The 13,529-nt window shown below is 40.4% G+C and overlaps 1 protein-coding gene across 7 annotated transcripts in view; it reads right to left on the bottom strand.

Moving 5' to 3' along the window:
* Positions 1–13,529, bottom strand: part of cacna1ab (calcium channel, voltage-dependent, P/Q type, alpha 1A subunit, b) — a 117,047-nt gene that overhangs the window by 23,397 nt on the left and 80,121 nt on the right. For 6 of the 7 annotated variants that reach the window (XM_085409210.1, XM_085409209.1, XM_085409211.1 and 3 more), the window contains exons 36-39: positions 12,977–13,104; positions 11,827–11,923; positions 2,906–3,011; positions 2,482–2,589 (exon numbers count right to left, since the gene is read on the bottom strand). In XM_085409210.1, coding sequence (XP_085265336.1) covers positions 2,482–2,589; positions 2,906–3,011; positions 11,827–11,923; positions 12,977–13,104 — 439 coding nt within the window. Of the gene's footprint in view, positions 1–2,481; positions 2,590–2,905; positions 3,012–7,832; positions 7,930–11,826; positions 11,924–12,976; positions 13,105–13,529 lie in introns of all 7 variants that reach the window. The other variant, XM_085409208.1, reaches the window with a different exon arrangement.

The following is a 13,529-nucleotide window of genomic DNA, read 5'->3' as shown; positions in this document are numbered from 1 at the left end:
CAAATACCTTTAAATGTTAAAGGAGCATTTCTGGCAGTTCTTAAATTATATCTTGCTCATGAACACTGTAGCTTGTCATGTTTTAAAAAAAATTATATTGCACTTTCTAAGGGCAAATAAGAACCTGTATTACTTCATCAAAATACTTAACATTCAACAAACGAATAAATTTTTTTGTTTTTTTGAAGAATATCAGTAACCACTGTGCAAACATTCCCGAATGAAGCCTTAACTGAAACAAGGTTAAGCTCACTTGCTGGTGTACTACAGGCATATACGATATCACAACACAGTACAGTAACAAAGCTGGTAGTCTTTTCACAGGCAGATGCTGTTCTTATATCTTTTCAAAGGACATGCTCTTATTATTTCGCTATCATCTTATCATACAAGGAAAAGAAATTCCTTATAGATTAATATGAAGGCTTAGGACTAGGCAGCCACCTCATTAAGAAACGTGGACACCACAGCCAAGTGATCCCTGAGAAAAAAAGGAGCTCAATTTTTTTCCAAAAACTCCGGATACATATCCCCAGAGTTTGGGTGAAACACATAAATATTTAAAATCAGAAAAATATTGAGCTTTGTTTCGACTGTCTATGAACAATGTGAATTACTAGATTACACCGCATACTTGTGGCGCCCTTTTCAAAGTGGCGTGGCTAAAAGTCTTCGAGCATTAAAACTGATATTAATGTGTGATAAGATATGACCACACATATCTTATATCTCAATCAATTCCATGCAAGTACTAAGAAGTAAACATGCACTATATACATTTTCATAAACTTATTTTTAACCAATCAGGCTTTACATTCATTACATTTGTATAAAGGTTTAATCCTAAAGTCTTCCTGTAGTGAAAAGACTTCTATAGAGGATCTTCTATAGTAGGCACCTCCTGATAACAGGAATGACTGAATGGGTGGATAGTTTCATGGTGTGGGTTTGTGTCCTGCTGTTTCTACTCTTATGTGATGTGTCTGTGTGCCCATGTGAATCTAAGTATGGTATGCTGTATCTGTACATGTTATCTGAAGGGTAATCCCATTTAAAATCAATGAAAGCTGAATAAAGTTCCCACCTTTTTTATGTACAATCACTTAAGTATAGTTAGTGAAGGCATATCAAATTTTACTTTACTATAAACACTTTTTCAACTACATGAGGGTGAGTCAAAACGTTGGTCCCTTAGTTTGCTGAATTTGAGCCCTTGTGTCTTTATGAGATAACCTCTGCGTATTCAACTTACAACAAAAGCCATCTTCAGGACTAAATTTATCTGATCAATGTGATATGCCCAGACTATATTATGGAACATGTGAGCACTAATGATGCTCTTCCATTTCAGAGCCATAAGCTATATTAGCAGATTACAGTGACACAGGAGTTACAGCTAGAAGCTGAGCCTGATACCAAAACACAAGGACGAAGTACAAGTAATCAGTTTTTCACATTGTTGTGGAGGAATTTTGGCCCACTGTTGCTTTTGTTCACTGAAGTCTGCAGGCATTCATTTAACTCTCCACAGCATTTTAATCAGGTTGCAGTCTGGACTTCATTGCAGCACCTTGATCTTTTTCTTTTTCTATTGTAGATTTGTTTCTGTGCTTGGAATCACTGACCTGCTGTATGTTGGGCCAAGCTTTAGCTGTGGGAGACACAGCCTCACATTTGAATGAGTTCATGGTGGACTGAATGAGTGCAAGGTGCCCAGGTCCCATTGCTGTAAAAAAAATCCCAAATCATCACTCCACCACCGTGCTTGACAGCTAGTATGAGGTGTTGTTGATGACGACATACTAATTTTTTGGAGCTAGTCATTATAGTCCAACACTTTTACTTTGGTTGTCCTGTAGAAAATGTACACAGAATCCTACAAGGAGGTAAAAAGGAGACCTTTTGTATTAACATTTTAACCAAGTTTATCCAAAATGCCCAATTTTGAAGTTTTCCCCAGTGAATGATCAGAAAACAAGTAAAACTTCCCAGTTACCAAATGATTTAGTGCCACAAATTATTCTCTCCTGGACCTGGAGTTAAAATTATTCAAATTGATTAAGTGCTAAATTTTGACCCAACCTCATGTACAGTGAAGGCTTTGAAGTAACTTTGAAAACTTCTAAAGTGTAAAGTTAACTGGATTTGGATTCATTAAATAACTGACCTTGAACACAAATGACACGGTGTGACAAAGAGGCATCATCCATCTAAATTTACCGCCCAATTGATGATATTAGTCTGGCTTTATGCATGTACTATTTTGCTCTGGCCCAAAGTATTGGAGCAACATTTGCAAAGAATTTACATTTGTAAATCTATGCATGTGCGTAAGTACTGTTAATGTGTGTGTTTTTTGTTGTTGTTCCCCGATCAGGAGATGCAAAGCAGTGAATGACACTGGCTGGTAGAAGCTTTCCTCTTGGTGAGTTGGTGATCGGACACACACACACCACTTTGTGCTGTTTTCCAACAACTTACCCTTGTGAGGGGTAACCAGCAAGTCCAGTGTCTTCTGCGATAGGTTGGGCCAGATAGCCATCATCTCCTTTCTAAGCTCTGCATCCATCTGGTGCTTATCTGCACCACCTGGGTAGCATGTACCAAAAGCGTCCATGCACACACATTGAAAATTTGTAGACACATGGAGACGTCCGACCACATGTGAAGAGCCCCCAGACACAAAAAGAGCAAGGTACCGACCAAAAGAGAGGCACAATGGCATGAAATCCAAAAAGAAATATATTTATCCATTCAGGCATCCAAACATTCACCCAAAAACAAAAAAGTAATTTGTTAGCAATTTGTCATATTTGCTACAATAATCTAAAACATACTTCTCAAGAGAAAGAGACAGAAACTGTGAAGAAAGAGACTCAAAGTGTCACAGTACTTCATACCATACCCTTAGCAATCTTTATGTCCAGTGCTGTCCTTATCAGAGCCATGAGCGTGGAGTTAAAATGCACCGTGCTGTCATCAGCAACCGGTAGATCCATGCGCAGCAGCCTCTGTGGAAAGCCAGTCAGGGATGAGAGGATGAGAAAGGGATGTGTCCCTGCTGAACTGTGGTGTGCCTGAACCTCCAGGAAGGGGAGGGGATGAGGGGTTGGGGGCAGGGTTGAGAGAGCTCCATAGACTACAGCCAATTCCAGCTGGACCGGATTTGCCCAGGTTTTAGTCAATATTCCCTGAGAGAGATTAGAATTAAGGCACAGATGCCTGGGTGTAGAGTCAGTGAATCCTCTGATAAAGGTGTGCCATATAGAGTGACTCTTGAGAATTCGTGGGTTAAGTCTGTTGCACAGCTTTGCTAATTTTTTGCATTGGCAAGTGCAAGAGCATTTACGTGATGACAGAATGTTGAATAGTCGAGTTCCAGTGTCTCCTGTTTCTTTTTTTTCCAGTGATACTCTACGAAACAGCACAGCTATATCCAATGAGGGCCATCTGCTGCTAAGCAACTGTGAGAGCTGAGAACCACAAGGAAGAACAATCGGAGCCGAAATGGCCTCCGACCCAACCTGTGCCCATGTTCCCTAAATGTGTGAATGCATGGGTGCATTTACACATCTCTGTTGTTACACACATATAGATAGATATAACAGTACACATACACAGACCCGACCCCCCCACCCCCCACCCTACCCCAACAATCATCCCTTCCCTCTACACTTACACACAATTATTTGCACAGACTCCAATTAAGAGTGCTTAATTGGAGTCCTTTAGAGACAAAATAAGTTGACTGAAGAACAATAACAGTATCACTGGTGTAATTCTGCTATTTTTCAGGAGACTGCTGTGGTTTTGTTTAACTGAGGCAACTGCTATAGAGCTCCCCCTACCTCTAAAGAGGTTCCCTGTCTTTACATGTCTATACCAGGTAAAACCAATGGAGAAACCTGCAGATAGAACTGAACAAGCTAGGCCAGCTGGGGTCGCTTGCCGTTCCTATCTTGACCAGTTAACATCCATCAGATTTACCTACGAACATGAGCGTTGGGCACTCACGATGGCAAGCACGGTAGTACGATGGCGGTGGAGTTGTGTACGTGCTCTTGTGTTCCTGAGTGTGTGCAAGTGTCGGGCATGCCCAAAGCCAAGTGTGCAGCAGGCAGAGGGCATCGGCCAACATCCACAGCGCTCGACAGGCAACAGGCAGGCAGGCTCGATGTCGCCCATAGCCATGCGACAAAGAGGATTTCATGCAACACCCCATCAAAAAATCCAACAAACCCGGACACAGCATGCAACATGCATTTACTTCACTCCCACTATCTAACCCCAAACTCTTCCCACCCAGCCCACTACTCCCCATTACTTCCCTTAAAACCCACTTTTACAATACAAGCAGCCGTGCATCCGCGCAAAGAGAGTATCCTCAATCCAATCGGATTGATCCTACTGATTGACAGGTAATTTCACACTTTTTGGATTCTTCTTTTGTTTTCTCCTTCTACTTTTTACATTCATGGCTGCCCTAAAGTCAAATTGGACAGCGAGGTGTTACTTCGTATCAAGTCAAGATCTCTCTCAATGCCAGACGGGTGCAGTGTTTTAAGGGGGTGTAAGAGTTAGAGAGGATTAGAGTTGTGGCATTCCCTGAAAGAAGAAAAAAATCATATAGAAGTTTAAAAAACAGATGATTGAAGTTCTGTTTTTTCTGTTTATTTTATTTATTTTTTTGGTTTTGGACCAACCAGACTTTGTGGTAATAGAGCTGTAGGGTAAGGGGACCGGGGCGTATCAAAGGGGACACATGGCAGGGATAACAGTTAGTCGGGCTAAACTAGTCAACTCTAAGCTTGGTCATGAGATGTAGTTACAGATAAAAAGGTAAAGGTGAGAATGAGCAGGGAGAGGAGGGTTGTGAAAACACTGAAAGAGTAAAAGAGGAATCAAGAGAACGTGAGTCAGTGTGATTTAAACTGAGAGGAGAACTGAGAGTGTGTGTGTAGATAGAAAAGAGAAAAGAGAGGCTGAAAATTACAGAACACGACAAAAGATAAAGACGAAGACTAAAAACAACACTGACAGAGGTCAGTTCAAAAGAGACAATCTGTCGTAGCAATACACATTTAACAGCTTTTTCTTTTTTTACTTTGAGTAAAGGGCTTTGTGTCCACTAAAGTGAAGATCAAGAACTTTGCCTAAATATTAAGGGCAATGTAAACCTTCCCCTCTTTATTCATTAACTGTTTCTCATATCACAAGGTTCTTTAATTGACTTCTTTTTGTCGGATTTGTGTAAATGAATACTGGAAGGTTCTGATGGCTGAAGTATGTGATGGGTGCTAGTGCCAAGACAGTTTGACATACTGGAGAGGAAACCAAGAGAAAGAACAGGAAGGAGAGGTAAAGTGGAGACAGAGTGGGCTTGACAGAGGGATGTAATGAAGGAGTGAAGATGGCTCCTAATTGGTGACAGACAAGTGGATGTAGAAGTAGAAAGACAGAAGAATGTGAGGGAAAGGATGGCTGGCAGGCAGAAGGTCAGTGGAGAGAAGAGGAAAACAGAGGAAAAGGAAGAATGAGAGAGGCAAATGGATAGTACAAAGATTACTGACATCCAGATTCAACAGAAATGAGTAACGCTGGAGATTTTCTAATAATTGTTAAAATTACTGCTTTTCACTCACCACATATAATAAATGGGAGGCTACTGTACACACAGATATTTGGAGATAAGTGGATCGACTGCACGTACAGATAATTGACTTTAGGAGTCATATCAGGTGTAGCTCATTACAGGAGCAGGCAGATCTAATTTGGTGCTGGCTAAACAGAGTTGGCCAATTCATTAAGTATTTGCGTGAATTAGTGACTGTTGTTTCTTGGGAAATAATTTTAAGGGACTTTTTTTTTGCTGTGAATTCTTCAAATAATTAACATATTTGTAATAACTTTGCAAAAATTTAAAGTAAAGTAAAATTTTGAGGTAATAAAAGACATTTAAACCATTTTGGAATAAAGTTGTAACATTACAAAAGCTGGAAATAGTGAAGTACGGTCAGTACTTTCTGGATACACTGTAGCTATCGATTCCCAACTTTCTGAGCTACTATTTCTGAGCTCCTGCTTCAGGTAAGCAGCATGTTTCTAATTTCTTTTTTCAACCAACACCATCGCATGTGAGAGATTAGATCCTTTCACGCCAACCCTACAAAGAAGACCGTGACCATAAATATTACTATTTTTTAAAGAGTATAACATTTCAATAACTATAGTGTGGTTCACCAAAAAGGGAACACAGTCATTATTAATAATTTTCCAGTAGTGTATTTTACAACCTACTCACTTGTGAGTAGCTTTGTTTCGTCTCCCTTCTTCTCAGTCCTCGCGACAAATAAATTGAATAAAACTGAATAAAAAATTGACATGAATTTTCTGTGAAAAGTGAACCACAAAACCCTTTAAGCTGCTGCTGAATTTCTAGGTGTAAGTAACATATTTCCTGATTTTAATTAAAAAAAAAAGCTTAATTAGATGTCATTTAAAAAAATAAATAATCAGAGAAATCACTTCCCTCCTGGTTGAAGCACAAAAAGCACCAAACCATCTTGTCAACAGTGTTTTAGTGAATCTGGATGGCAATAAGAAGAAGGACAGGTTGAGAAGGACTCAGCTGAGGTGTAAAGAGAGAGTAGACAATAAGACGAAGAGACAGTGAATGCTGAAATGCTCAATCCAAATCTCTACACTGGTGGTCTGAGGAACAAAGAAGCCAGAGATGCTTGAATGTCAAAAAATCATCTTGAAAAATGAGGAAAAAAACTACAAGGGCCAGAACATGGTTGTATAAGCATTGTATATGTGTATGGTAATGTGTGTGTGCGTGTATATAATACACAGAATAATAGAGCCATCCACAGGAATAAGAGGCACAGAGGTTTGAAGACAGAAACCACTGCCGGTCCTTCTGTACCCGCATCGTAAGCAAATATTGCACTGCGTGAACAAAACCCTTAATAAAATTATCTCAATTTAAGTGTTGCTTGTATATGTTTCCTGAAATAAATCAATGGCGTGTGGAAATTATGTATTTTTCACAAATTTTCAAGCATGATTTCACTGCACTAAAAATTTCTATAAGCATTTTATAGGACATAATTTTAAAATGCAAACCTGCAATAAATAATGAATAAATGTAGATTAAGTAGATGTATATATTTTAAAACAATTTTTTTTCTTAAGTTTGAATATTTCAGAACAAAATAGGCTATAAATAAATGAAAACTGAAAGTAGTCATTAATATTTAGTGGACTTACTTACACCAATCTAAAAACACATGGACGTCTGAAAGTTTTCTTACTTTCTAAGTTACACCTGTGCTTTAACTGTGTTTTGCTTGCGTCCGTGCAGGTTGCAGAAGGACTGGCAAAGCCTCCTCCGTTCCCTTACTCCTGTGGCTTGACGGGAGGAAATCAAAGAAAGAGGACTGACTACCAATCCACTATCACTGCACTTCACGACAAAAGCCCATCCCTCCATCCCCGCGGTCGGAGAGAAAGAAGAGAGGACAGCGCTCACCACCACCACCACAACCACCACTAACAGACAATGAGGAGAACACCGCTGGGAGGAGGGAGGGAAGAAGGGAGGGAGGTGGAGGAGAGTGGGTAAGAAGGAGGAGGAGGAAAAGGGACAGGGAGGCTTGAGCAAATGAAAGAGAAGAGGTTCTCTTCCCCAGCGATGGGGAGGCTGAAGAACGGAGACTTTATGGATGGGGAAAAGGAGGAAGAAATGAATGATGGGAGAGGGGAGGGAGAGGAGGAGGTGAGGGTGGTGGCTGAGGGGGGTGGAGGGGTAAGGTGGGGGGCGAGTCTACCTTATAGGCGACCCGGGCGGGACACCTCTTCCCGAGGCCTAGCGGCGGACACATGTGTCTTAGCATCTGATACATGTCTGTGTAACTGATCCGGCCGCTGGAGTGGCCACGAACACACATACACACACGCACACACAAACACACACACGTGCACCATATATGCACATGCATCCAACACCCCATACGCCAACACACCCACACCAGACAAAACAAAGACGGACGACGTAAAAACGTAAGAAAGAAAAACAATGGGGGGAGGGAGGAAGAGGAGGATTAAGAGGGAAGGACGGAGACAGACAGACAGAGGTGTGTTCGGGGGAGACATGAGGAGAAATAAAAAGAAACCGACAAAGGAAAGGAAGAGGGGGGGAAACAAATACACAGAGGTTATTGTTTTGATCACTGTGGATATGTGGTTGCTGTGGTGAGAGAAAAAGAGAAGGAAAGAGAACGAGAGAGAAAGAGGGGGTGTGTTACGTGGCTTCTAGTTTGATATATTGTAACGTTAGTGGAGAGAAGAGGAGGGAAGGGAGGAAGGCAGGGAGAAAGGTTAGGGAAGGGGAGGGTTGGAGGAGGTGTTATTTAGTTTAGTTACTTGCTATTAAGATACCGTTCTATGCGAGTCGAAAAGGGGATTTGAGTGGGTATTTTTTTTCGTTAAAAGTCGGTGCCCTCTTTCGCCGCTCGGATAGAACTGGCAGCGGGGCTTCTAGCAGGCAAAGAAAGCACCGCTGCAGAGATCGGAGTGAGTCACAGTGACAAGTCAATGCAGTCCATTATTGAGGCTTAGTCTCCACCAGGAACCTCCACTCACAGCTGTGCCTTTAGATGTTCAGGGGAGCCCTCCCTCAAGATGGGAAAGGTCACGACACATTTACAACAAGGGTAGCAGCTGAGTAGAAGGTATTCAAAAAGTTTTGGTTGTTTGAGAACCATTAGTTGTTTATAATACAATAAAATGCAACTGAATTAGCCTGTCCAGATAGCTTGTACCTATTAGTTTAGGTTGAATGAAGTGGAATATCTACTGAAGGGTACAAAGCACCTCAAAAAGAACCATTCAGTTTCAAAGTACTTCAATTTCGCAGCTGTTCAGCAGTAATAATCAAAAGACGTACTGTTAGAAAGAGTGGATTTGAGAGTTTTGCGTAATTGCTAGAGGCTGCCATGCCTCCAGACATGCTCGCAAAAGTATAGGATGAGTTTGATTATCATATGGATGTATGTTATGCATCCGGAGGGAGACACATCGAGCACTTGTGAACATCGTAAGTAAAGCTTTTTATTCAGCCATGTATTTAAAACTTTACTACAAAGTTCTATGTCTATTACTTAAACAAATATAGCCTTTTGAAATTGGGTGGTTCTTCCGATACACCCTGTATACAACAGGTCTCATACTACAGACATATTAGACGTCTCACAACTCAAATATAACTAAGTCAATAGAGGACAAGAACAACTTAACAAATGGAAAGGTGTAACATTGTGAACACACATATCTGCAGCCCGATGCAGATTGTTTGGGTTTTTTAACTGTTAAATACTACAATGTGAATTAAAAATAAATTGTAAGTTCACTTCAACTGGCTACTTAGCAGTAGCTTCAAAAAGCAAATGTAAACGGTATGACTAACAAATCTTCCCACGAACCTCTGCCGACACAAGCAGTTACTAAGAGGTACCTGGTGGACACAAGACAATTTTTAATGTCAAGAGTCCTCGCCCCAAACCACACACACACCCTGCCCCTTTCTTTTTTGTCCCCCACACACCAGAGCCACAAACAGAGCAAGTTTGGCCATCTCATCACAGTACTTCAGATAACAGTTACCCAACTCCTGCAGATTGATTTTACATGAAAATTATACTTAAAGAACTATAGGAGGTCGTTTGATAGCTGATTTGTTGCCTTATGAAACTAGTTAATAGTAGCTAGTCCTTTTAGCTTTAGGAAAAGTATTGCAAAAGTATGTTTAACTTCGATATTACTGTGCTAAAAGTACAGGGTGCATTTTATATAAAGGTAATGTAACAGGCTAAATACTGGTTTTGGTGTGTCTAATTTTTAAAGCCACTACGTGTACTGGTTTGAAAGTCCATACAAGTTAAGAAGGGTTTAGAAAAGAAGCTACTCAAAAAAAAAAACCCTTTCAATCATTATATTTATCATTTACCATTATATCTGAAACAACCTTTTGTGCTACAAGGACAACCCAATAAGGAAGTGAAGAAAAACTGCAATTCCTCAACTGGACACTTGAGGCTGACTCCAGTCCATTATTGAGAAAATCCATCTTAGTTTATACTTCGACTTTGAATAAATGTAGAGCCTACCATACACACTATACAAGTAGACAATGCTGTTAGCATTTATCCCCGTGCTCTGCAATTTTACCACCAACACCAGGTGGCAGTGAAGTTTCCTCTCTTCCATTCTCAATCACCAAATTAATTTCCAGTTACTAAAAAATTAGTAACTGGAAATCCATATAAACAAATGCTGATCAGAATGGGCCATTCACAGCCTTGTGACCTGAGCTGATGTGACATGCTGCTACATTTCTAGAGATACCGACCAAGTTATGATAAACTAGTTGGAGTTGCTGAAGGGAAATGTTTGTAGATTTGTTGGCACACTTTTAACCTTCATCATTGGTGATGACCATAACGCTAAGGCTAGACAATCAAAAATATATCAAAAAGACTCTGTTTTGCCTTTCTTCAAAGTATGGGTTTAGGGTTAGATTTGCTATACACGATGACTTTGACCTCAGAGGGTTAATGCAACTACCTGATAAATAATATGCCTCTCTATATGACTAATTGTACATAAAACTTTCTAAGCGGTCCTGGCTCCAGTTTTGCTTTGTGGAATTACTGTTAATGGGCAGGTATTTGTGTATGTAATATAGCCATATAATGTTTGGTCACACCTTGTTAACACTAGGTTATAATGTAGCAATGATTTCAAAAAGCCAAGATGGCCATATTTCTATAATTGAGGCGTAATAACAAGACTTGGTGGTTTTGTCCATCTTTTATATACAGATTTTGGCTGAATTATGGCGTTTTTTCCTAGTGACATAAAACACAATGTTTTAGTGTTTCTGTGATCTATTTTAAAGAAATATATTCAATTTTTGTGTGAGTAATCTATCAGTATAAATGCACAAAAGACTACACATAGTGGCTTTAAAATGTAATATTACAAACAGGTTAAGACAGCTGTTCCCAAACATGTGCCATGGAAGTTAAAGATGTAGCAGCTTTTCATTTCAGCTAGCAACAAGAGCTCGTACTTGCTAGTTTAACTAGTGTCTGTCACCTGAATGAGCTGCTTCAGTGAGTACAATCAAAGTCTGCACACGTTTGACTTCCTGTGGCACATGGCTGGAAAACACTGGCTGTTAAGCTCAGACCAAACTCTCTTTGTATGGCTCTGTAATAACCCCTGCCTCCCGCACCCGAACCCCAACTCAAACAAGAACAATGCACATCGCTCAACCATTTTCTGCCCAGGCAAAATTAGACAGCAAGCAGAAATAAAACACAATGGCTGACTGGAGTCTAAAGTCTAATGTTTACACAATCCTGAATTCAAAGTAAACATGTCAGTGTAATTTTCCCCAGCTTTCAGTCAGAAGACAATAGCAAGTGCAGTGCACCACCTCATGCTTCACACACTGGTATCAGTGTGTGTGTGTGAGTGTGTACAAGAGAGTGAGTGTGTGTGTGCATTTCTGCATTGTCCCAAACATTCTCATTGTCATGTCAGAATGCATATACAACAGAACCCCCCCCACCAAAAAAATGGTTAAATGGTGAAATGAGCTTAAAGCAAACCCCAAAAAAAAAACTCAAACCAATGGAAATCAAAAAGTTGAAGTAAGAACAAATTGGTTTTAAGAGTGATAGAGAGCAACATTCATTCCAGTCTCTTAAAGGCGAGCAGGTTGCGTTTAAGTTTGTGCTTTAGGGGTTTGGTCCAAACCTTGCAGGCCACCCTATGTGGGCACTTCTTGCCAAGGCCCAGAGGAGGGGAGATAACTCGCAATAAACTGTACATATCCTTATAATGTATGCGCCCGCTGCAAGAAAAATACAAGGAGGGGAGGTTAGGTGAGGGAACACACAAAATACAGAGAGAGAGAGAGAAAAGAAATACAAAGGGAGCAGAAAGAAGAAAAAGAAAAAAAAAGCAGAAAGATTCAGAAAATCATCTTTAGCATGCACGCTCAAAATTCACAGGGGAGAAGGGAGGGTCACATTCATCTCAACTTTGGAAGAGAAGGCATTTAAAGTTATGAGAGAGAGAGAGGAAAAAGAGAAATAGATGCTTGGAAACTGCTCAAGCAGGCCAGCCTTAACTGTCCCACTCTGAACTATCATCACACGTTGTAGATCCCATTTGATCTGCACGCTTCTCGGATAAGACATCGGCACGACAGCAGTCTTTACCCATTTCAGGGCAGGAGAGAAAGTCAGGGGTTAAGATGTTATTTTGCATTCAGCAAAAGACTATTTATACATTTGTGTAGATCAGGGGTGTCAAACATAAGGCCCGGGGGCCAGAATTGGCCTGGCAAACACACCAATCTGACCCACTGGACAACTTTGGAAAATGTGAAGGAGGCATAAATTTTGGACTTTAAATTTTGGAGTCATGCTGAAAGATTGCTTTCATTTACAACAGCACCATGTTTTTTTTATCATGTGGAAAAACTGAGAAATATTGTTGTGTTTGCATACTAAACAAATGTCTGTCCTCCTCCAGAAAATCGTATGTATGCAAACACGCGCTGCAACTTCTTATCTGGTGCGCGTCTTTTATTTTGACAGAGAATGCTCAGCTGCGGACCACTTATGTGCACCCCTGTTTATATGGACGTTACCCTGGAAGCATTATAATGGTAACAGTACAATGGTATTCAAAAAGTTGACAGTATTATTTTGTAAGACTTTAATATAATACAGTACTATAAGGGTTTTTTTTACACTAAGAAGCCATTTTTGGAGGTTAGTGTAGGTACACGGTAAAATAATAGTATATCGCTGTAAAATCAGAGAACTTTCCAACAGTGTGCAGTGTGTGTTTTAGTTGTATTTTTGTGTGGATTTGAGTCCACCTGTGTGTCACTCACCAGGCGGCAGGGTCGTACTCGGCCCATATCCTTACATACTCATCCAGGTGATGAGGCCCCAGGATGGAAGAGTCTCTAGTCAGGTACTCAAAATTGTCCATGATGACAGCCACAAACAGATTCAGCATCTGGAACAAGTATGTCGCAAACACAGTGATGCAAAAAATTTCTTCAAACAATAACATACCCTCACTGGCCACTTTATTAGGTACATGTTAGCCCTGGGCTGGACCCATGTTTTGCCTTCAGATCTGGCACAGATTCAACAAGGTGCTGGAAATATTCTTCAGAGATTTTGGTCCATATTGACACGACAGCATCACACGGGTGCTGCAGATCTATCAGCTGCACATTCATTAAACAAATCTCTATTTCTAGCGTATGCTTGAGGAATGCAGAGGCCATTTATGTACTGATTTCATTTCAAGAAACCAGTTTGAGATGATCTGAGCATGTTATACTGCTGGAAGCAGCAAAGTGGCTGGTGATACGAGGCTGGATGGATCCATGCTTTTATGTTCCATTTTATTGTTACAGCAGAAATCAACAGTCC

The sequence above is a fragment of the Rhamphochromis longiceps genome, linkage group LG6 (assembly GCF_057381845.1).
Source record: "Rhamphochromis longiceps isolate RC_006_pf linkage group LG6, R_longiceps_female_GT1.1, whole genome shotgun sequence".
In the NCBI taxonomy this organism is placed as follows: Eukaryota; Metazoa; Chordata; class Actinopteri; order Cichliformes; family Cichlidae; genus Rhamphochromis; species Rhamphochromis longiceps.
The sequence above is the reverse complement of the archived record's forward strand: the minus strand, read 5'-3'. Positions and strand labels throughout refer to the sequence as shown.